Raw genomic sequence first — 24,243 nt, 5'->3', positions numbered from 1 at the left:
TGCACATTGATGCTATCATGTACCATTTAAAAAATGAGCAGTATAATGTTATATTCATTTTAATGGAATAAAGAGCCAGCATACATCATCCCCTCCCCACCAAAACAAGAGTAATACTGAGCTGAATGTGAGTACCAGTGAAGATCCAAGCACCTGAATTTTGCATGAGCTCTTATCTGACAATGGAATTTTTAAAGCACACAGCCAAGGAGGCATTATTGTAATTTAGTTTGAGAGTAACGAAGGTCTTGTTAGTAGAAGCATGCATGGCTTGAGTGCAAGGCTGCTATATTGTTTAAATAGGGCAAAAAGATACTTTTAGTATGAAAGGAGAATGAATGCTGTTTTCCCATGATGACTGCTGGTGGTTCTTTCAAACAGTATTACGGAAAAACTTAGAAATGTAGATCATATAACTAAATGGCTCCTAGAGCCTAACTGTACAGTTTCTCTTCTGTGTTTGTTGTGGTGTAGCAAAATAGCATCTTACACAGTTGGGTATGACTTAAGAAGCAGCATTCAATTGTACTTTGAATTCCTTTGTGGATGCAGATTGTTCCAAAGAACTGAATTCTGTATGTGAATGTCATAAGCTACAGTTGAAAAAGCTTCATGCGAAATCAGATGTGAGTAAGAAGTGAGGCTTGCTGTGGGGGTGTGGAGAGGGGGCCTACATTTTGGTGAGAATGGAATGAAGCAAAAATTTCTGCTGGCACCAAAACATAGCAATCTTTATTACCATTGATGATCTTGCTGCAAAATTATTCAGGCAGCTTTAATATGAAAGGTCTTGTTTAAACTAAAATATGGACCCACAAATTCACAAAGTCTGTAATCAGAAGTTGAGCTTGAGAGGCACTTGGAAGCCATGAAAAAGTCTTGCCTGCTCAGCCAAGTGGGTGAGGACTCATGCCAAGCCGAGTGAGATGGCTTCTCTGGAGTGCCTCTGAAACCTAGCATGGAATCAGAGGCTAGGCCTCCTTTTGCTTTGGGGTTGGACAATGGCCATAAATATTTTCACTAGAATAAAAGATACATTTACCACTGGTGAGCTGGCTACCAAATTTGTAGATACTAGGTAAAAATGCTACTGGTGAGCTGGCTCATTTTGCCTTGTATTGCGGTAACTCTGATGAGAAGCAGTTCTCTCACAAAGTAACTTATGATTCCTACTATAACTCTGAGCACCTTAGTGACAGGCAAATTCCCCTCATCCATTTGAAATGGGCTATTGGTTATATTTTTATTTCTTCACCACAGTGTCTCAGAGAGAGGGTAGGGTTATAGCAATTTAGATAAGTGGTTTTCAACCAGTGTGTCGTGGCACCCTGGGGTGCCTTGAATGATGGTCAGGGGTGCTGCAGGCAACACTGGTCTGGCCCTCTTTCCTTTCCTCCCTTCTCTGATGCCCTCTCATGTCTCTGCCTCCCAAAGGCTTGTGGGGCTGTTTGTTGCAGCAGTCCTGGCTATGAGCTCCCCAGGCAAATGGTGCCTCTGGGACTGGCCAGAGGGTGCCGGGTGCCAGCTGCTGAGGCAGCCTTGGAGTAAGCAAGCAAGCGGGCGAGGGAGCCCAGCCAGCCAGTCCACCAGCCCTTGGCGTTGGGAATGGACAGACAACTGGGAGGCCAGCAGGCAGGCAGGCAGGAACTATGCTGCCCTTTCTTGTGCTTGCTGTGTGCAAGGCCTGGCTAGGAGCTGAATGCCCAATGCTGAAGGGGAGCCTTTCAGCCATAACAGGAAGTTATGGTTAACTTAGGTAAAGTTCACCAAGAAGAGAAGAAGGAAGGGACAATGCATGCAACCAGAAGGCCTGTTCATTGTTTTATTAAGCTGAGATAAATACATCTAAATGGGGCCACTGAGTGGCGACAATTTTTCGGAGGTTTCTTCTTTATACATAGGCTGTATATATTTTGCTTCAATAACAGCAGCAATAGCAGTATAAGTGAAACACTTGTATGATGTAGTAGAAATCTTGAGGGTCCCCCCCGCAATAAAACAGGAATGGCTCAGATGGAGACAGATTTTTAAATTTAGACAGTGCTGGTGAAGTGAGCCAAGGGGAACCCACTTGCATTTCTTGCAGAAACTTACAGAATCTTCAAGCTTATCAGCCAGATCTAAAATAAAAAAATAGGTTTTTCACTTGTTAATTCTTTGCAGCAAAAACAAAGCAGAGCTGAATGAACCTGTCAGTGAATTCTGGGTAAAATGTAAGGAGGAAATTGTGCCAGATCTTAGTTGGGAATTTGAAGTGAATCTAATCAGATAGTGTTCAATAGAAACACAATCTTCCAGGAACAAGAGGATATTGCTGTAATGAAGATGAGTTTCAAGAACATCCCACTGGATGAATTAGCATTAGGAACAGACAGTTTTTCAGGGTGTTTAAGAACCAAAGCTTTTACATGCAAGTCTGTGAGCCTTTGCCTCTTCCATTCTCCCTGCTCTCAACATTACTCCCTCACCTTCCTGTACTTCTTGAAGTGGTTGCTTGTGTCTCAGTTGCCATCATCACACATGCGCCTGTGGAGCAGGGGTGTGACTTGTAAGGAGCAAGTAGAAAATATGTTTGTTTTATTTTTTAAAGCCATTTTTATGGAAATCTTGAGGGTCCACGTTGAAATGTTTGTGGGGGCTGCATATGGCCATAGGTTGTCCAAGAATTGGCTGTGAGATCTGTGATGACATTGGACAGCAGAATTTTATTCCCTTGTGTTGCTCGGAGTTGGATCGTTCAGTTCAAATGTTGTCATTTCATTAAGTTTTAGAAGAGTATTTATTTGGATTCTCTGCCCTTCCTCCCAAATCTTGCTATAGTCTGCTCATACCTTCCTGAGTCCTGGATGACGGAGCCATAACTGAATGTGTGTTTACGCCATCTTCACAACAGGAAGCTTAGCTCTCAGAAAAGGTTACTTGGGAGCCATTTACTTTAAGCAGGAAAGCATTATTTTCCACTTCAGTGTTTGGATGAAGGCCTGTGCAAACAGGAAGAAGATGTAGCAGAGCAGAATTGACCAAGGGAATGCACAATTACATGTAGCTCTAAGATTATCCCCCCCCAACTGCTTCCCCCTGCTTTGTGGAAAAATATCATTGGGAGGCTTTAATTCTAAGTGGAGGGCTGGCAGGGTGGATACAGGAGGGGCTGTTTAACCATTTTCTGCTCAAAACTGCATTTGGAGGAAAATATTTGGGACCCATATTGGGCTGATTTTGAGCAGACAAATGGCTTGAAGGGAGAGAGATGCACTTTTTAATTGTATTTAACTTTTACAAACATACACAATAAAAAAAACCCCAGACTATCCTTCATCTCACCTGCTCTAACCATAAAATATGAACTAAAGAAGTATATGTAACCTGCAGTTTGGTTTTAATTTCTTGATTATTTTCCACTTCATAAATGGATTGGTGTCCACTGTCTGCTTCCAGAAAGGCATCGCCAGAGGCCATTTAAATTGATAGAACACTCTGGGTTCCATATCACATTAATTCACCACGTTCCCTGTGTTTTTCCCAGGATCTGAATACTCTGAACATTACAATAAACATGTGCATCTGTATTGACCACTTGTTGATTTTACCTCTGTATTATTTATAACTTCTTCTAAGAGGAAGCACATAAAAAGCATTTAATAGGCATATTTGTTTCCCTACAAGAACATGGATCGTTTGCTGTCAGGAGTCATCTCTTACTCATTGAGGTATTGGGGGAGATTGGGTTGTCTTTCAGATACAGTGGTACCTCAGGTTAAGTACTTAATTCGTTCTGGAGGTCCGTACTTAACCTGAAACTGTTCTTAACCTGAAGCACCACTTTAGCTAATGGGGCCTCCTGCTGCTGCTGCGCCGCCAGAGCCCGATTTCTGTTCTCATCCTGAAGGAAAGTTCTTAATCTGAAGCACTATTTCTGGGTTAGCGTAGTCTTTAACCTGAAGCATATGTAACCTGAAGCGCATGTAACCTGAGGTACCACTGTAGTGATTGTTTCAACTCACATTTTAAAGTTCCTGTATACACCCGAGAAGGGATGGGGGGGGGAAATGTCTTCACCTGCTCCATGTTACCTGATTTGTTCCCCATGCATGCAACCCCCAACAGACTCCTATTCAGTGAAGCTGTCATCTGTGCATGCACTATGGAGGTCTCAAATGTACACACTTCAGCTTATTGGCAGCTTCCATTTTTAAAGTGGATGGGCTCTGGTTTTGGGGGGAAATTCATCACACAGCAATGTTTATCAAGAAGCAACAGGAGACATATGGATTGGGGCTAATACCACATGTACAGGGCTTCAAAACCAGTGGTGGGAGTGCCCTGGAGCCAGAGTTTCCCTGTACTAATGTGAAACAATAGGCTATTAATCCAGTGTGTCAAGAAGGGAAGAGGAAAGTGGGTGGTGTGGGAAGGTTTGGATATAACAGCTTAAAGGTCCAAGCTGAGCCATTGCAACTTTGAGTTGAGGGGGTTGTGTTAGCCATCCTTGCAGTGGTGCTGGAGTTGTTACTAATCCCTCTCTTCATGCCAAAAAGCTTTTTTAAAAATTCCAAGTTGGGTTTACTTTTTTGCTATGAGTGCTTCAACAGTCATTTTTTTAAAAAAGGTTGTTTATATATAACTCTGGTTTGTATACATTGTAATGGAAAAAATATGACTTGGTTTTCATTACTAGAATTCAAATCAGAGTGAAGAGTACAAAGTTAATATTAAATTATATTTTTCTGGCTGCTGTTGTTAGGGAGCCAAGTGATCTGATTACCATGAAGATTACCGACTATCAAAGCGAAAAAGGACTTTTGCAAGTATTTCGTATTAAACCTTCAAACCTAACAGTCTAAGAATAATTATAGTAGCATTACCAGGAAATGATTCATGAATTTTGAATTAAATAGAGGACCCCTGAAATTAAAAAAAAAATTAAACAAAATGTTCCAGGACCATAGTTCCATTCCAGTCTGATGAAATTTAGCATCCATTTTGTAGCTGCAGAATAAAATGGGAGGGGATGAATGTACTTGGGCTGTATTGCATTTGCCAGACTAAACTAATGAGGTTTTTTTTGTGTGTGTGTCATTGACTTTAAGCATGCACTCAAGGAAATGGAATAGCGGCTCTCATTTTCAGAACAGAAAGCTGCAAAGGAAAGGAATGGGGCTGTGGGTGAGGGGGAGAAGGCTGTAATTGATTGTTAAAATATAACTACTGGTATATCTGTGGAGAGTTCTCATATCTGGTCTGCAGCCTGTTTGAACTGATTTTAATAGGCCTGTGAGGGGAAAAAGGAGCAAACTGGGGGAGGGGAGAATGAGGAGGAGGGAAGACTTAAACTGGAAATTTTATTAGAATTCCCAGTGGGCTATAATAAAGATTCTTTTCACACAATACAGAGACTGTTTACAGTGGACAATTTAGTTTCCTTCCAACAATTATGAGTGAAATTGAATCTCAGGAAATGTTACTTTTCTCCAAAATTAGAAATAACAATAAAGATACCCCTGAAAAGTTTATGGAGTGGGTAGAGGAGGAGGCGGATAGCGTTTGGGGAGTGCCATTAGTCTTTGAAAGACAGTTTAGTACATTTATTTAAAGAACTTTAGATGGCTTATAAACAAAGCATATCCTCATGTAGTGATTAAAGATTGAACATTTCCCCTGCAGCTCTGCCTATGAAGCATGGAGCTGGGATGCTCTGCGTTGGGGGATACCGCTGACAAGATTCCAAAGAGCATTTTCCGTGTATTATTTGTGTAAGAGCAATGCAGGTTGATCTTGATTTTGTAAATGGTAATTAAATTTAGCATGAGGTGTTTCTTTGTGAATAATGTAAAGCTTTTGGCTAGCCATTTGGGAGGCACAGCTGCGCTGTGTTTACTTTTGCTCCTATAGCAATGATAAATCCCACCCCTTATTATACAAAGGAGAGTGATACACATCTGACAAGGGTTGCTCAGAAGGAAGCGTGTGTTTATGCTTCCCTTCCCTCCTCCCTTTTTTTGGTTTGAGAGAGAGAGAAGCAGTTAAAACTAATAATGACCAAATAAATTCATTTCTGTTCTAATTCTGTCATCCATCCCCAGTAGTCAATTTAATAATTCACACATGAAAGACTTGGGTTAACATAAGCTAAGATTCTCTCTCCCTCTGTTTTACTGTTTTAAATCTTTCTCTTTTACACACACAAACACTTGTGAGAAGAAGGAAACTTGTGCTTCAGAGACAAAATAATGTAATGTTGGGAGATCCTCCAGAGCTGGATCCATGAGGGGCTGCTGCTGCTGCTGCTGCTGCTGGAAGGGGAAATTGGCAACTTTTTGCACTTTGCATGTTTACAGAGGTCTCTTTGGATACTGGCCAAGGTCAAAGAGATGAGAGGGTTTGGGGGGTGGGAACAGGGGAATGTCGAAGGGGAGACTTTAAACTGCTTTCCCTATTGCTTTCTTGAAGACTGCTTTTAAAAAATCCAGGAGTGGGGCAGGCGGGTATAAAATATTGTCTCTTTTAGAACATGGAAAATGCTTTAAATGTTTTTTTTTGTGTGTTTTTTTTTAAAGGAAGACAAACTAGCATTAGAGGATGCTAATTATGAAATATACAACACTCAAATGAAATCTGAAGCTGTGAAAAACCTGTTGTGGGTGCCGAAAATAAAAATGTATATCTTAAGTTTGGGTGAAAACTGAGCTCTGACCAAGGTATATAAAAGGAAGTGGTCTATAACTGGTAACACCCACAATTTTGTTTGTACAAAACTAGGATCATTTGTAGCTTTACCCTTCATAAATATGCCAAACTGTACAATTTTAGGTTAGTTATAAATGATACATTTTATGTTATTAAATCAGTAAAATAAGTTTAGGATTGATAAGATAGTAAGTATTGCACATACTTCATTTTCTGACACTTGCTTACAACACATATTTGCAGACATGTTCGCTCAAGTACTTTCTCCTACACTTTAACAGCACACACTCATGCAGAATAAAGTCCAACTACTAGAGTATATGCAGATACAGCTGCAATATTTCTTGCAACTGTAGGAGCTGGAAAGAGTAACTGTTGCAGTTATGGAAATTGCCCCTTATGTTGTTCTTGAACTTGCCTAGTTAGTTCATGCTAAAGTTTCCTTACCCAAAGGCTTTTGGGTTGCTCATATAGGGGTGGAAACAAATGTGTCAGAGACTGGCACTGGAGAAGGAAATGAACAGGCTTTTAAAGTGCTCTAGTAAGTACTAAAGATGCATATTATCAGGAAAGTTTGTTCAAGCAAACTATGCTCAGAACTAATGTCCTAAAAATGATCATGAAACTTAAGTTGCTAGTCACTGGATATAACTATACAATTCACTCAGTGTTTTCCTAATTGCTATATTTCTGTGACTGCACAATTCATTTAGATGAATTGATTTCCCAGTAGCACAGTTTAAGCAGCCTTCACAAGGGCTGAAGTGAACCAGTCAGTCAGTTTTGGTTTCATTTTTAGGTCAGTCAAAAATGTCCCGTCCCCCCATTTGTGGCACCCATCAAGAACATTTTTGTTGATTTTTCTATCCTACAGCCTCACAAGTGATCTTTAGAGGAACATTGGCTATGCTTTGTCCAAAGATTCTGCTGCACTAATGGCTAAATATAATGATTCAGCATATTGCTTAGACTTGCTGCCAGTGATGCTCTCTAAGGCTGTTCATGTATCCTATGTTCTTATAATGGCCAACAGCTTCCTTCCTGAAAATGGCAGGAAGGCCTGCTAGATGTTTTGTACTTCTGAAACATGAGAAAGTGTGACAAGGAACAACCTGACATTAACACTATTCTTGATCCCTTGCAGCTGTTGACAGATTGCACAATGCAGTGCTGCCAGTGTAAAATTAATCCAGTTTCATGCCCATTCAAAAATACTCTCTTGTATTGTCACCGGCCTTTCAAGACACTCATTTTCTTCTGAATGGGTATTGTGCCCTCCTATTTGTGTTGTGCTATCACTGTATATTTGATGTGATATCCCCTATCCCTATGTACCAGAAGGACATAGAGCACACCATAGAAGAGAAATCTCATCTCTTCCCCTGGTTGTTGAATGGTTATAAACATAGCACTTGAGCCCGAGAGTAGCTGAGAATGAGGAATAAAATGAGAAGTAGCCAAAATGTTGGCAAGCTGCTTGAAAATTTCATGGGTAGGTGAGGAGGGGGTGGTTGTCATGTGCCTTGGGGAGGTGATGCCAGCATAGACTAATAGGTGTTCATAACCTTGCCATATGGTTATACATACAGTCTCTCTGGGGAGGCTAAGAGCACAAATGCTGTAAGGGCTGCAGTCCTGTACACACTTGCCGGGGATTAATCCAGCTGTACTCAGTGGGATTTACTAGACATGTATAGGGTATGTAGGGTTGTTGGGAAGTGGTAGTTAACTCAGAGCAGGAGCCAAAAGAAAATAAGAGGTCCAAACCATACATTCAAATCACATTCAGTGCACATGACTTCTCCCAAAGAATCCTGGGAGTTAACCAACTTCAGTTCTTTGGGGGAAGCCATGGGATTGAAATGTGTGTTGAATGAACATTAAAAGGTATGGATCTGCCCCTAGTTGGAGTGACGTTATGTGTAAATGGTGTGGGTGTGTGGGTGTACAGTCTGGCCAGGAAAAGTTGAGTGTCTGCGAAGGTTCAGAGATCTTTGGCATCTACTCTTCTTTGCATTTACAGTTGCAGCTTGAAATTAACTTCCTGTTTTTTCTTGTTTTTGGTTTTTTTTTTAAGATTTGCCATAGCGCCATTCAAAAGTTGGTTACTTTTTGAACTCCCCAGCTCCTCTCTAGTGTTCTGAAGTTGAGTTCAACAGTTCAACAGCTGTTGAGAGCCTTTTGTTAAGGTTACATCAAATTGCTCACAGTTGTACTTTTTAAACACATTCTTTTTTTAAAAAAAGTTGTACCTACCTGATACCTACAAAGGCAGCAGGTGTGGTGAAAAGCATGTAAAGCATGTTTTTCTTTTCTTTTCTTTTCTTTTGGCTGGAGGCATTAGCTGGTGCAAGTTTGAACATTAAAGATAGGGGCTTTATGTAACATTTTAACAAAGCAGAGATGTTCCAGGAGTCATTAGCAGAGCTCTGAGCTGAGCTTCCTATCTCCCCTGTATGTTCAAAAGAGCCTGTATTGCATCAGTGCTGCTTCAGTGAGTTTTGCCCCCAGAAGGGAATGTAAGTGAATTCTTGAAGGGATTTGAACATGGACTTGGACTTCATTTTATAAGTGCACTTCCCCTCTTGTATCGATTGACATGAATTTTGGTGTCGTTCTATAGTAAATGCCATGGATTTATTTACTGACTGTGGGGCTCTGCTAAGTCATATTTTCTCTCTATATGAATAGACCTATTTGTGTACTCCTGTCCAGCCCAGTCCCCCTACAATCAGAGCCACCTTGTGGTAACGTAGAGAAATGTATGTAAACAAACACCAATCTGCAATGGTTTGTAAATTTGGTTTCTTAAATTACAGGATAAGGAGAGCTGCAGAGACACAATCCATTAAGAAATAACTAGGTGGGTGATTCACTACCATTTGTGTAAATGGCACTAACTCTGGGCTGCCTGCACAATTTATTAATACTTCACGGGAGGAAAAAATTATTTTAATCTCATAATGGATGATGAGCTGTGAAATTGCTTCTGCAGCAGCTGGGCACCCTGGGGGAGGTGCTAGATTCTGCCACATTATGCAAGCTTCCTCTGAGATCTGCTACACAGTGCTAAACAGACACCATCAGCTTTTAGGGGAAAGGGATACAGTGTGGAGGTGGGAGGAAAGCTGCAATTGTCTTCTAGAGAAACACAGAAGTTGCTTGCTTTGAAAATGTTGCCAACTTTGGGAAGGATGGACGCGTTCAGCTATAATGCCTAACTGTGGGACATGACAAAGGACTTTGGCGCAGTTAGATCTTTGGACAATCCCTCGCTGGAAAAGGGATTAGGATATCTGGTTCACAAGGCACTTCTTTATGATGGGCTTGAAGAGAAGTGATTTGCAAGCACACCTGAGCAGCACAATCCACTAGCACTGGCAATTTCAGCCTGCATGGTCTGTCAGTTTCCCCACCTGTTCCATTCATAGATGGGTGCCTGTGCTCAGTACTATATTCCCTCTTCACAACAGGAGTGACAGCATGGAGGGAGGTGCTTGCTTTTCCAACTTCCTGCACTTTCTTGTTTTGTGCTAATGCGTTAAGTGTAGCAGCTTGCAGGAGTTCCTGTGCAGCTATGCCCTTGAGGCTCCCTGAAAATCTCACCCTTAATTGTCTCTTTCTTTTTTGATTGATCATAAAATAATGCAAAAATATGTTCACATGCCCTTTGAAAAAACAGCAGATTATGAAAGTTTCCAAGAGGATGGACATGTTTTGCTTCACTCATAAAAGATACCCATGGGAATTAAGAAGCTTTTTTTTTTTTTTTTTTTGGAAGGTGGGGGAATTCCTTGTCTTTTACCTTTATATTGGTTATTGTGAACTGTGTTACATGTGTTAGGAGGATGGAATATGGAACGAAGAGTCTGATCATTTATGGGCACTACTTCATAAAACTAAGAGAGCTTCAAAAGCTATTTGAAATGCATTTCAGAAGCAGCTGCTGGTGTGTGTGTGTGTGTGTGTGTGTGTGCGCGCGCATGAGAGAGCGAGAGCAGGCACTTGAGGTCTCACTGGGACCTCACACACTTTTGCGTGTGCTTGAAAAGAGGCATCTTGGAATATGGCCATGTTCCTGAAGCATTTATTGAAAGTTCCTGAATCTGAAGCTATGCTGCCTTCTGGTCTGGTCTCCATTTCAATAATGCATGAAGAACGGCAGCCTTTGTTGTTCTTCCATACAGGAACTTTATTGTTTCCTTTCACCCCCATGCACATTTGATCAGTGGATTTCAGGTTGGAACTGCAATTAATGACAGCAGAGGGATGTCGTCAAATGCACTTTGCAGTGAAACTGTAGAGTGGGTAGTTTCTAGCTGAAAAGCAGCAGGCAGGTAAGATCCTCTTTTGCCCACCACGACTCTTCCAACTCCCTCTGGCTGCTTTTCTTCCAGGCCAGGCTCATTTCTGGTGTTGAAACAGTGCTGGGGGAAAAAAGGCAGGGAGAGAAATTAATTAATTAGTTGAAGCATTTTTTATACAGCCTACCACTTCAGTCTTGAGGCAGTTGTAAAACAATGAAAATCTAATTCAGCAGTAAAAACATAATACATAAAATAAATGCTACTGAAAATGGAATGAACCTATTGGAATTAGACACCAGCAAAATCCTATGTGCACAAAGAATGATCAGAAGTGGCAGCTCATCAGGAAGCAGGGACAGAGGCCTGAGCATGATGGTAAGCAGGACTAGAAAGATGAATGGGGAAGTATTAAGGGATATAATGTCCAGAAGCAGAGGAGAAGGGCAGAATAGGCACTGGTCTGAGAGTTTTGTACATTGCCATAGTGCCCTTGTTTCCTGTAAGGCTGGGGGTGGGCCAGGGAGCTAAGGAAGGAAAAGTGAAGCAATTTAGGTTTAAGAAAGGTTTTTGTTTGTTTTTTTCATTAAGCATGAGGATGAAGACTATTCTTGTCATGGATGCTACATGATTATGGAGATACAGCCGGCAGTTGAGAATGAACTTTGACAGACCCTCTGAACCACAAACAGTCATAATACAGAAAAAAGGGGATGAGGTTTCAGCAAAGAGATGTGGGCATAAAATCAAGGCATGTGTCAAAAGTGGCAGAATCGTGTGAACATTCTTTGGAGACATGTCACAAACCACTGGTCCTTAAGACTGTTTTTCAATAGCGTATAGATTAAAGCCTCCTGGGTCACTTTATTTAGTTCTGTTTTACCCTTCTTACTTGTAGGAAAAGTAACAAACAAAACTAAAGTAAATACAGTGCACCTCTACAATAAAGTTGCCACTCATTAACAGTTCCATACGACAACTCAGAGCCAATTTCAGTGTACCATTTTGCATGCATTCTGGGGGTCTTTTTGGAATGATTCTTGCGGAATGTATCACATACAGCTTGTTCAAATACATTTCTGAGAACTAAATCTAACGAGATTCATCTATGGAGTGAAGTGGCATAGAAGATGGATTAAGAGTTTTCACATGTATGCTACCGCAGGAGTAATTCTGCACTGTGGTTGGAAAACATCACGCTACAGGAGCCACATTAAGATAACTCGCGGCTTACAAATGTTTCCAAACCACACACTTGGTTAAAGGCTGCTCATGTTTGCATTTGGGCTGACAGAGACACTGTCTATAGGAGCTCTGATTGCTCACTATCTGGGAAAATGGAAGTTTGTCTTAAAAGCAGATGGTGTGGGTTTCCTTTGGAGCAGAATAATAAGGCCTTGTGCAAGCGCATGTTTGCATGGGACTTCCCTTGAGGGTCAAATGCACTCTGTCATTGTTTCTGATCTTTGCAAGCTACATGTGCCTTGAAATGTATTTATTTGGCTTGCGAAGAGTTCCCAACAGCCTATACAAGCAAGAAAAAAGAGGCAGTGTGGGCAAACTCAAACCATACGCAACATGTATTTAAAGCGCATGTCTGCCTCCAAATCCTGGGAACTGTAGCTTGTTAAGGGTGGTGGGAATTTTGTGAAGGAAAAATTGTAGTTCCCATGATTCTTTGAGGGAAGTCATAGCAGAGGCTTGACAACCATATGTCAGGAGTGCTCTGATGGTGTTTCCTGCTTGGCAGGGGGTTGGACTCGATGGCCCTTGTGGTCCCTTCCAACTCTATGATTCTATGATTCTATGTTCTTTAACTGTCTGTTGGATATGCTTTAAACATATTGTGTGGATTTTCCCTGAGTTAATTGCAGCAGCACTGTCACAGACTTGAGGGCAGGGTGGCCCCAAAATCTTCCCTCTCTTATTGTCTTTGTTTTGGGCAAAAAAGGAAGTTTTGGTGCATGGTTGTTGTATTTTACTGTTGTTGTTAGCTGCTCTGAGCCCGGCTTTGGCTGGGGAGGGTGGGATATAATTTTAAAAAATATTTATTATTATTATTATTATTATTATTATTATTATTATTATTATTATTATTATTATTATTTTGTCTGAATTTTCTGTAAAAACAAAATTAGCTTTAATATGTTTCTCACTGACTGGAGAGCTGGAATTAGATACAGGCTCAACTCCCATCCTTGCCATGGTTCCATTGTGTTAGGTTTTCTGTCCCAATTCTGTTTAGTCAAAAAACAGCAGTAACAGTGAGCCCACCTATCTTATATATTTATTGTGACAATGAAAGCAATCTTGTAAAGTATTTTTCCCCCAAATTAAAAGTGATATATAAATGATACTTGGAAATAGCATTTTTGTACATTTTATAAATAATTCAAAGATGTAGAGAACTATTTCAAGAATCCCAAGAGTGTTTCATGCTTGGTTTTCTCAAATACAGCTAATCGTGCAAGTTTGTTATATAGTGTTCTGAGAGAAAGATTGGAACTTTGAGAGGGCTAATTCATACTCCTTACAGAAGGCATGTCCAAAGTCCATTTGGGGGGCCTATTCCGGCCTGCCAGTCATTTTAATCCAGCCCCTGTGGCAATTTATTTCAACAACTTCAATCGTAAAAAAAGTTCAACAACCTTGGTTGGCCCTTTGGTTGGTTGCCACGGTCCTTCACTTCATCAGATCTGGCCCTCTTTGAAAAAGGTTTGGACACCACTGCTACAGGAACTCTTCTAAACTTGCTTGGCCTTACTTTCTATCCTTAATTTAAGAATGAGCCAGTTCACACACACCAACCTTTGCTTGCTAAATAATGGTTCAGTGAGTTAAGAATAACACCTATAGTTATAGTTATAGTTATAATTTACGGGTCGCCATCTGATCTTATTTTGATTTTAATTCGGTTTTAAGTTGTATTTCAGTCAATTGCTGAATTTTATATCTTAATGTATTATATATTTTGATGTTAGCTGCCTTGAGCCTGGTTCTGGCTGGGGAGGGTGGGATATAAATATCATCATCATCTCTTTCTCTTCATCCCATCCCACTTCAGCTTTAGCACTGTGCTTGTGCGTGTTTTAAATCAGAGTTTCTGGTTATAACTGAAATGAGAAACTTTGCTTCATGTCAGCTAACAAGGCTCTTAAACCATGGTTTGATCCTGAGTTAAGTTCCTTATGAATAAACTGTCATTAAGCCAGGGTTTTCAGTTTGGGTTATAACAGGTAATTCTGGTTAGGACCAGGAGCATAGGGAGCTGCCTTATATAAAGTTAGAGCAGCCAGTCTATCTTCCCCAGTATCGTCTACACTCACTGACAGTGGTTTCCCGTGGTTTCAGAAACTGGACTTTCCCAGGCATACCTTTAGATGTTGGGGGCTGAACCCGGGACCTTTTGCATGCAAAGAATGCATGTTTTGGGACTACAGTTCCCATCGTCCCTGGCCAATGGTCCTGTTAGCTAGGGATGATGGGAGTTGTAGTCCAAAAACAGCTGGAGGGCCAAGTTTGGCTACCAGTGTATAGATTGTATGGCACAAGATGTTACTTCAAGGCATGAACATTTGCCATGATGGTTATACTTCATTGAACTGTAGATTTCCTGAGCAAGAGACCTTTGGGACTTTTGTGGGGTTTTCTGGATGCCTTTTTTATGAATTTAAGGGACCATTTGATTGCAAACCTATTGCCTGCCTTGTGTTTGCTTTGCTGGGTAGCCATTTCTGGATCCAGAACCAACCCAGAACAATGAAAGAATAGACCTGGCAACCCTTATGCACAATCGGCATGTGTTGTGATAAACCAGCCTATCTTCACCGCAGCACCTTATACTTTATGTATTGCCTGTAAATAATAGTCTCTAAAAGACATTAAATCTTAGATCCAGCCTAATTGTAATGATAGTTTGGTTTTTCATTTTGGTTTATGTACAGTGTGTGACTTTTGCAGAGACATTTTTATTCTAGGAAAATGACAAGCCAACAAGAAGCTATAATTGCCCTGATTTTAAGAAGTGGTGCAATACTACAGATCTGATGTACTGCAAGACATGAATCAGAAAAATTCTATTAAAAAATCTCTTGAATGGCTGACACGGGAGTATTATCCGCAATGATTAATTTGACTCGGTCATTATGAACACAGACAAGTCTGACAAAATTGCATTTCATTCCCCACTGAATTCATAAAATCGCTGTACACATAATAAGAAGTTATAGCCCTGTGCTATCCACTATATTTGACAGGATTTCAGCTCTGGAAAAGGAGAAGAAAAGGGAGACTGGGGAGAGGGGATTGCAAAGCTGTTTAAAAGCCTACAATTTACTTAATTTTGCTACAGATGTCATGTGACAAATATGCACTCCAGGTTTCCTGTTGAAGTTGTACTGAAAGTAACTTTGAAGGGGTCTGATGTTGGCCGCTGTGCTGCTCCCAAGACCCTCTGTTTACTTTGAGGGTGGCAGGAGCACAAGGCTGCATCATGCAGTGGTGAGAAAAGCTACCCTGACCAATATTCTCATTTCTGCCCTACTACTGAAGCCACAGGAGTCCAGTTGTCCTTTGCAGATGGTCACCCAAGTGAGAACACTCAATCCCAACCATATACTGCTACTGGAAGAATAATATTTTGCTGCTGCTCCTTGTCCTGGCTCACTGTCATATGATCCTCTTACACCTGTGCTTGCCACAGATTCCATAGGGGGAAACCCGGATCAGAAATACTGCCGAGAAGGTGTCGTCTCTTGTGTGTACAGCTTTTCTCGCTCCCTCTTGGTGTGTTACTTAAACCCATCAAAGTGTATTGACCCCTATTCCTTGTGGGGAAGTAGAGGGCCTAGCAAGTTAAAGAAGGCATCACACAGTAGTGGAATTGTGTATTAGAATCACAAATGATAGAGTTTCACAAATGGGATTCTCCTACTGCATGGAAGGTTGGCAGACGAGCAACGGTGAGTTCTTAGTTGTAGACAATGCAGCAATATGTGCTGAAGAGGGCTTGGCTGTGTGGCCATGGGTTAGTAAAATAGTGGGGGACTGCTGTATTTGAAACCCTGACAGTAGTGGATGTGTAGTATTTTGTGTGAGCAGCTGCTCTATCAGAAGACGTACTAAGATAGGATGCAAAAGCCCATCCTGTCCCATTTTGCATTGACAGATAAATTTATATTGCTCTGCCTGTTTTCCTTGCTGTTCACCAGAAACAATTTCTCTCCTGCTTTCTCTCTTAAACTTATGTTTGCCTCTAAATGTTATTTGACCGGACCAATATTTGCCTCCAATAATGATGAAAATCTTCATCCTGCTAACTGTGAATAACATTCTTTGAATCAATGTTTGTCTGAAGCTTCCAGGATCCCAGCAGATAATCACAGAGAACATGACTTGACAGAGAATTGGGGTCACTTAATATTTGTCAGGTTTCTAAGGAAAGCATTTTCCCTGGATTCTTGCTCTGCCAAGTAATGTTCTTTGTGATTAACAATTGCACACAATGTCTTGACTGAGCTGCTTCTCTATAGAATTGAAAACACTTTTCATTTACAACTCATTTTACATGTGTGGAGAACTGAGGCACAAGAAAAGGGTTTGTTTTCAAAGATGTTGAGTAACAGCAAGATCTGGGCAAGATTCTGTCTGCATGGCATCTGGAGTGTTCAGATGCAAAGCAGGACAGGGGTCCTGTACCATTAGCAGTTACTTAGAATAGGACATTTCAGCAAGAGCAGCTGTTCTTTCCTCTGTAGATAGGACTGCAGCAGCTCCCCTTTTATGCACACAATAGGCATAAGAGCTTCATCCACCTTTGCAGCTGACCACCCTAATGACTGGCTTGGTTCTATTTCTCAAATGTCTTAACAGGTGTTGCAAAGAGTTACCTATCCCCACCTCAATTGAGAGGAACTGAGGGAAATTTCACTGAGAGTTCCTGGCAAGCCCTGGTTGGCCAGACTTTCTCTGCTGCAGTTATGGCTGCCGCTGAGCAGAGCAGACTTCTTCCCCAATTTCCAGGATCAGATCTGTCATCTGCTGTTACGGCAAGAAGCCTAGAGTCTGAGCAGCAAGCTCTGTGAGCAATGAGCTACTCTGAGCAGGTTCTAACTACTCTTCTTCCTTCTGGAGGAAACAGTTAAGGTCTGTAATCATATGCAGAAAAGGCTTCCGAAGCTGGTGTAAAAAGGGATTTGTACCAAATAAGACTGAGGTCAAGGGTGCCTGATAGCCATTTGGAGAGGATGTAAAATCCATCTTTTCTGGAAGGCTTTTGGTGGCTGAGTTTTAATGAGGTTTTGTACTGCTACTGCTAAGATTTGTTGCTAAGGCTTTGCACTGCTGCTGCTACCAGAAATGGTTGTTTTATTGTTTGGTATTTATTTATTTTATTGCATTTTTATGGTTTATGGTTTTAATTATTGTTGAAAGGTGCCTTGAGCCTCAGAGGGGCGACATAGAGGCATTTTTAATAAGTAAGTGAGAGTCTCTGGACTTTTGTGTGTGCATAGCACACCCCTCCCAAAATACATACAGGTGTATATGCGTATGACTGCCATTACTTATATGGCTTGGTATTCCATGAATTGATAAACATGGAACCACCCCATTGAAAAGAAACTGACATGGTATGCCTCTGATGTCATTGGTAGACATGGGCAATGTATTGATACATCACACGGGAGCAGTTTAAGGGCCAGAGTGTGATGGTGCCCTCACTCGGTGGTATATCATGGGTGGAGCTTGCTTGTACCTGATCCCCTTTGCCGCCAGCACCCAGTGTGCAGAGGGAGGAACAGGCTGTGTTGGCCCTGGCCCTCTGAGGCACCAGGGTGAAATGACCACTATTCCTGCCAAGGGAGCTGAGGTGGTTTCACCCCAGTGCCTTGCGGGCCTGGGGCCAATGCAGCTTGTTCCTCCCTCTGCTTTTCATCACAATGTTGAAAAGCTGACATCACCCAGGCCTAGTGATTGGAACTAGTGACCTTACACTTGTGTCTGAATGAAGAAAGTGGAGACACCAAGCATGCAAGACCCGCACTGAAAATCCACCAGAAAAACACTGTGGGAACTTGTTCGTCTTTCTGTCCCACTACTTTTTGTCTTTGGGGGCAGTGGGCAAAAAGGGAGTCTTGATTAGTAACGTAATTCCTTCCCCCTCCAATGGTTTTTCCATTGTATACCAGTGTTGTGGGTTTTCTGGAAAACGCTGAATTCAAAATTTTCCTTAGGGGGATTTTCCTAGGGGAAATGTTTTTAGGGTGATTTTCATATGGTAATTTATGTTGGGGAAAATTCTGATACCCTAGAGAGCATGATCTAATTGACCCTGTTTATTTTATTTGCATTGAGCAAACAAAGCTAAAGAAAGCAACCCACATTCATCTTTTGTGGGCATTTGACCAGAAATATTTGAGGTAAAGAATGAAAGCACACTTAATGCGACTAAAATGTTAAATTGCGTAGAAATTGTTATTGGAATAATTGAAAAAAAATTAAGACAACAGCATGTGCTTAGGTATGTTTACATTTAAGAAATAAAAAAGTAGCTCTTGACAATTAACTCAAAGAACTGTGCACCATATGCTGATGACCATTCATCTGTGTGATATCTCTTTGTTACTACTAATGAAATGGAAAAAATTACAAGGAAAAATAAAACTTTGGGAGGAAAATCCATTTTCAAAAATTTTCTGACCCTCACTTTATGCATCCCTCTTTTTTATTTATTTTTTGCAAGTTCATTCTGCAGAAGGAAAAGGGAGGTGATTCCAATGCACGTCCCGTGTGCCTGACTCCATGAACTGAGTGGCATTGTGCAGCCCTCTGATAAGACCAGAACAGAGAGGCAATTGTTTCATTCCAGCCTACTGGATGTGGCAAACACAGCTCTGTTCCTTTGTCAAATATAGACTTAAGCAGTGGTGGACATTTACATGGAAAATACTCAGTGCTGCTTGCAACTTGCTCATTGCTGGCTTCCAGATTTTTATGGGAAAGGAACTGGCCTGTATATTTGAGATTATAGCTATTTTCAGAAGCTGTTTAACTTTGCTTACACTGGGTATCTTAAATATTCAGTTGTGGTCTGCCTGTTAGGTACTTTGGTATCCATGTGCCATCTGAATGCTGCCCTGAATTTTGGACACAAAGATTGAAGCTAAATTTACAGTAAAGGCGTTTAACTCTTGGTAATTAAGATGCTGGAACTTTTCAAAAAATAATCTGGAGTAGCATTGGATACAACCTTATGCATCTCATAGGGTTGGATTCTATAGTTTGACATAGAATTGGCACATTATTACCATGTATCTAGTTAAGTTGATGTACATGCAAAGAAATGTACAAAATTGGCTTGTAATACACTTGTGATTCAGTAATTGCTGCAGAACAAGAGTAGCATCCTGTTATAGTTGGATTGGACAGTGTTTGGACATTGTACAAGTAAAAGATACTAAGCAGATAAGACCTCTTGTATCTCACCTATTTTATTTTATTATATTTTATTATGGTTTTGTTTAATTTTTTTCCCTGGAGGTTAAGAAAGCCAGGTATTTCTCCTAGTGTATCACAGCCCCAGTCCAAGTCATTGAATAGCAAGGAAGCATATTTAGAATGACCCCCTACATTAATTAAACAATGGCAACAGCAACAAAATGGCCATTTCTTGCATCTTTGTTCTTGTGCTTTATAAAAACACTAACTGAATCAGTGGGCTGTGGTGCTCTGTAGCAAGGGTTTTCAAAATCTGTCATAAAATAGCAGTTCAACCCTTTCCGAATGTCAAGATAAACTGAGGATTCAGCTTGCGTTCTTCATTCTCATCATCAATGTAAGGGCAGCAGATCAAAAGGAAAGGCAGGATCAGGCTTATGAGGGATTGTAATATGCTTTAAGATGCCAGAGCAAATAGCTTTGGGGGAGAAATAGATGGTAAATCCATTATTTCGTTTGACTTATGTAGGTTAAAATCATGCTGTTGGTTTCCCCATTGCCCTTACAGAAATACAAAAGTTTGCTCTTGACTGGGGGCATCAACACAACTTTATGTATCCAATCATTATGTGCAAGTGTTCTCTGTTCCCTCTGTAAATATTTTTCAGTCTCTTCCTCTGTGATGAAATAAGCAATAAGGATACAGAAAAAGGGAAGGGTAAGAGATCTAGGGCTGCCTTAGGTATACAGAATCCATACAATGAGCTTCCAAGTATGAAACAGTTTCCTTTCCCTTCCATTCACATTGCATTTGAATATGTCCAAGCAGCAATGGCTGGTGATATAGTTTGCTAAGTGAAAGTGCTGGCAACTGCTGGTTGGTGATCAAAGGAGACTGGGAATTCCTCCATACCAATGCTGCCAGTCCTGTGCTTGCGCATATTTGCTCTTTGGATGGCTACCCCTGCTGACATCAGTGCTAAGGAGATTGTCTGGTAAACAATCATGTTCTTGTGCAATGCTTGCATATCTCCTGGTGCTTCTGAAGCATGGGGGGAAATTTCTCCACCACCTCAGTTGCTTTTCAGCTGCTGCCGCCTCAGGTCGCCAACATTGTAGTCAGTAGAGAAGCTCTCCTATGTAGAAGCTTGGTGTATGTGTAGGAATGAAGACAGAGGTTTTCACTGGGGTGTGAGCAAATTAAAATGTAGCTTTACAGTACTTGTAATGTATAATCTACTATATTACGAAGAGGAATGCAACTTAGGCAAAAATTAAGATGCAACCTAAACCTGTGGCAGTGCATGTGCGGTGGAGTCAAAGTGGGATTGCTTTAATTTTGGATGGAATCATTAATTTGTGTACAGGAGTTTGATCCACGCTGTGTGGGAACCAAACATATCAAAAAGATGTTGCTTTGCATCATGATCATTATGGTTCCCTGCTGAACACAAGTAAACTCATCCAGCAATATTTTATGGGCACAAGAGCTTTGATGTGCAAGCTGAGTTATTCCGCCTGAAGATGGTGCTGCGTTTATTTTTAAATGAATGTAGTAGATCCTCATGTCAAGTGCATCTGCTACCTCATTTGAAAGGGATAGGGCAATCTTTATGTGCTTATATTTTGTATCCATATTGGAGAAGCTATACTGCTATTGATGGGGGCAAAGAGATGCCATCTTGCATGCAGTTATACAGGTTGTTTTTAATTGTTTTTAATATTGTCATATTTTGTTCCCTTGCCACAACTTCCTTCAGTATTCATTCCCCGGTGCTAAAATGCATTTGTATTACCATGAGGATTCCAGTGGTGCAATACCAGCTCAATTTTCAAAATGTAAAGCATAGATATATCACCAAACTGGCCTTACTGTCATCTGACTCGTTGTGAATGAATGTTCCTGTAGTGTTTTGCATTCTTTTATAAGAAGTTTTCTTTGTCTACACGCATTTCTTCTTTTTAGGCTGCAGTTCTCTTCATGCTTACTTGACAATAAGCCCCGCTGAATTCCGTGAGACTTACTATCCCGTAAATAGGCAATGTGTGAATTTGCTCTGTACCACACAAGTAACTCTATTCTTGTATGTTGTGGTGTGTTGTTGTTTTTTAAATTATTAATGTAAAGAGTTCATTCAAATTATTTGTGCTCTTAAAATAGCTTTTGCAGAAGGTAGGCAGACTGTATAACTGCGGCTATCAGTTAAGGCTTTGGAGAAATGTAATGCAAGATCTGCTTCATAATAATGTCTTTTTTTCAATTTTGTTTTAGACATATAATGGTCAGAATGAGAATAATGAAGATTATGAAATCCCTCCTATTACTCCTCCTAACCTCCCGGACCCTTCCCTCCTTCACTTGGTGGATCATGAAACTGGATATCATTCACTGTGCCACAGTCTCCCTCCAAATAGCCTGATACCAGCATACTCCTACCAGAATATGGACCTCCCAGCCATCATGGTATCTAACATGTTGAGCCAAGATGGACACCTTCTTTCTAGTCAGCTACCTACTGTGAGTAACCTTTCCTTTTCTACTTGCGTTTCATTTTACACCTTGGGTGTGTGCTATTAGCATCCTGTTTGGTACCTGAAGTCCTGTTAGGCTGGTTCCAGGTTATGGAATACCTGGAATAGCTTTTACTAGGTCAGCTTCTCCTTCTGAATTGATAGCTTTAGAATTCATAATACTCTTGACTATGCAGAATAAAAATGCTTATTTGTAGGCAGAGTCTTGTGGTATATGTTAATAACCTGCATTATATAATTGAGCCTTTCGATTCTGCTGGCCTACTAAAAATACACTTTCTTTTCCTGTTTTGTATCACTTATTTTTCATTATGAAAAGACTGAATTTAGAAGCACATTCATGGGTAAGCATGACTTACAGGGGAATCGAATAAAGTGAGTTACCACCAATCATTTTTCAACCTTAGGGAACTAGATACCAGAACTGAAAGTTCTACAGTTGACTCCTTTATAGCAATTTGGTCACGCTCATAATTCTTTTCTATTCACTTTTTTGGCTTGAAATTCTCTTGCTTTTTTTTATTAAGCCCTGCTAATGACTAAGATGTATTCATGTGGTGGTTTTATGTTTCACTCTTTGTGTATATAATGCCATACATATTGATTTGGGCCTTTAGGGACTTGCATGTACGTGCTTTATTCTTCTTGTGTGCTGTGGCTTGATCTGTAGAAACAGGGAGAGATCTTCCACAGTCTCCCATTCATTGCTTTGTTGATATGTTTAGTAGGAATATAAATACCATCACATTCATCCACATTACTTTATGCTTGGGGAAGTGAACATCTCTGTACGTTAAAGTAAATGCCCAGTGTTAGACCACCAAGCTTTGTGTCTGCAATCATCCATATAGCTTAATTATTATTATTTTTTAAAACCCTTTTGAGAGAGTCTGTCCTTGATCTTTTCCTCTAGCTCACCTTTTGCTTACACAAGGATATGGAAGAGGGAAGCAGTCTAGGCAGGAAAACTCATGCACTCATTCTGTCATCTCTCATTTGGTAACACCTAACTGGCTGAAGCAAAATTAGGGTTTCTCCTGACCATGTCCACTTTTTGTACCTAATCTCAGTGACAGAGGCAATGTTCACATGTAATGCCCAAACCATGGTTTCGTGCTACATGAATGAGCCTCCATGGGCCTAAGCAAAGAGTAACTTGCTTTTCTGTAAATTATTGTCTATTGTATGGTCCTCCTCCATCCCTGATGTACGATCAGCCTAGGAGCCAGAAAAAGGTAAAAGGAGGAAAGGTGGAAAAGTAGAAAGAAAGACAAGAAAGTCATCAATGAGAAAAGTCAAATGAGCTGCCCATTAGTCCCCCTTTCAAACCACCAGCTTCCACTGAGTCAATTTTAGAAGGGAAAGGCAGGATAGACAAATAAGTAAATAAACAAATAATACATTTTAACTGATGGAAACCCTGCCTGAGGAAGCAGAGTCTGGCCTCCAGTCTGCTAGCCTGTTGCATTTGCAGAATTGCTTAAATTATTACCTTTTATTGTGTTACTTTAAAAGGTCTATGCTACTCTTTTGCATAAAATAGCAGAAGGGGGTGGAATCCTTAAATATGTAAAAGCTAGATCTGGGAGAGAATGTCTGAAGTGTTTGCACAGAGCAAAGGTGAATTTGCAATGGGAAGCAAAAAAATGAAAAAAAAAATCCATGTTGCCTTAATTTCAGTTACAGTTTCATGTGCAGTATGGATATTACTGTGCAGTTTTATTAGATAGCTATGCATTATTTCCTTCATCATTAGCTTCCTTGGGTGCATCATTTTATTTGTTTAAACATTTATATCCCATCTTTCCAACAATATTAGCCCCAAAGCAGCTTACAACAAATGTTTAAAATGCTATCCATTGAAATAAAAAGTAAGTATATAGAAATAGGGACGAGGAAATCAGCCAACAAATCATGAATAAAAGCAGTCAGAAATTAAATGCTGCCAAATGGTAGTGTTTATTTGGCACCTTAATATATATATATCATTATCACCTGATGAGCGTTTTAGTCTAGTGGCTCCAGTATTGGGCTTGAATGCGGAAAGTTCAAAGTCCTACCAGACTATGAAGTTTGCTGTTTGGCTTTGGATACATCACTTATCTCTCAGCCGAATTTCCTATATAATTACTTTATGAGATGGCTCGAACATGTTATAAACCATGCTCCGCAAAGCCAAACAGTGGTTTGTGACGCTTGAATCATTACCGTTTGACAAACCATCGTTTGTGGGTTGTTGCCAATTCCAAACTTGAAACCATGGTTTGAAACTCTTTGTCAACCC

The 24,243-nt window shown here is 40.5% G+C and overlaps 1 protein-coding gene across 7 annotated transcripts in view; it reads left to right on the top strand.

The window, feature by feature from the left end:
• TOX2 (TOX high mobility group box family member 2) overlaps positions 1-24,243 on the top strand; it is a 265,849-nt gene that overhangs the window by 146,385 nt on the left and 95,221 nt on the right. For all 7 annotated transcript variants that reach the window (XM_081196327.1, XM_081196329.1, XM_081196326.1 and 4 more), the window contains exon 3: positions 21,700-21,945. In XM_081196327.1, the coding sequence (XP_081052453.1) occupies positions 21,700-21,945 (246 nt within the window). The remainder of the gene's footprint in view (positions 1-21,699; positions 21,946-24,243) is intronic.

This window comes from Podarcis bocagei (assembly GCF_964188305.1).
Source record: "Podarcis bocagei genome assembly, chromosome: 5".
Taxonomy (NCBI): Eukaryota; Metazoa; Chordata; class Lepidosauria; order Squamata; family Lacertidae; genus Podarcis; species Podarcis bocagei.
The sequence above is the reverse complement of the archived record's forward strand: the minus strand, read 5'-3'. Positions and strand labels throughout refer to the sequence as shown.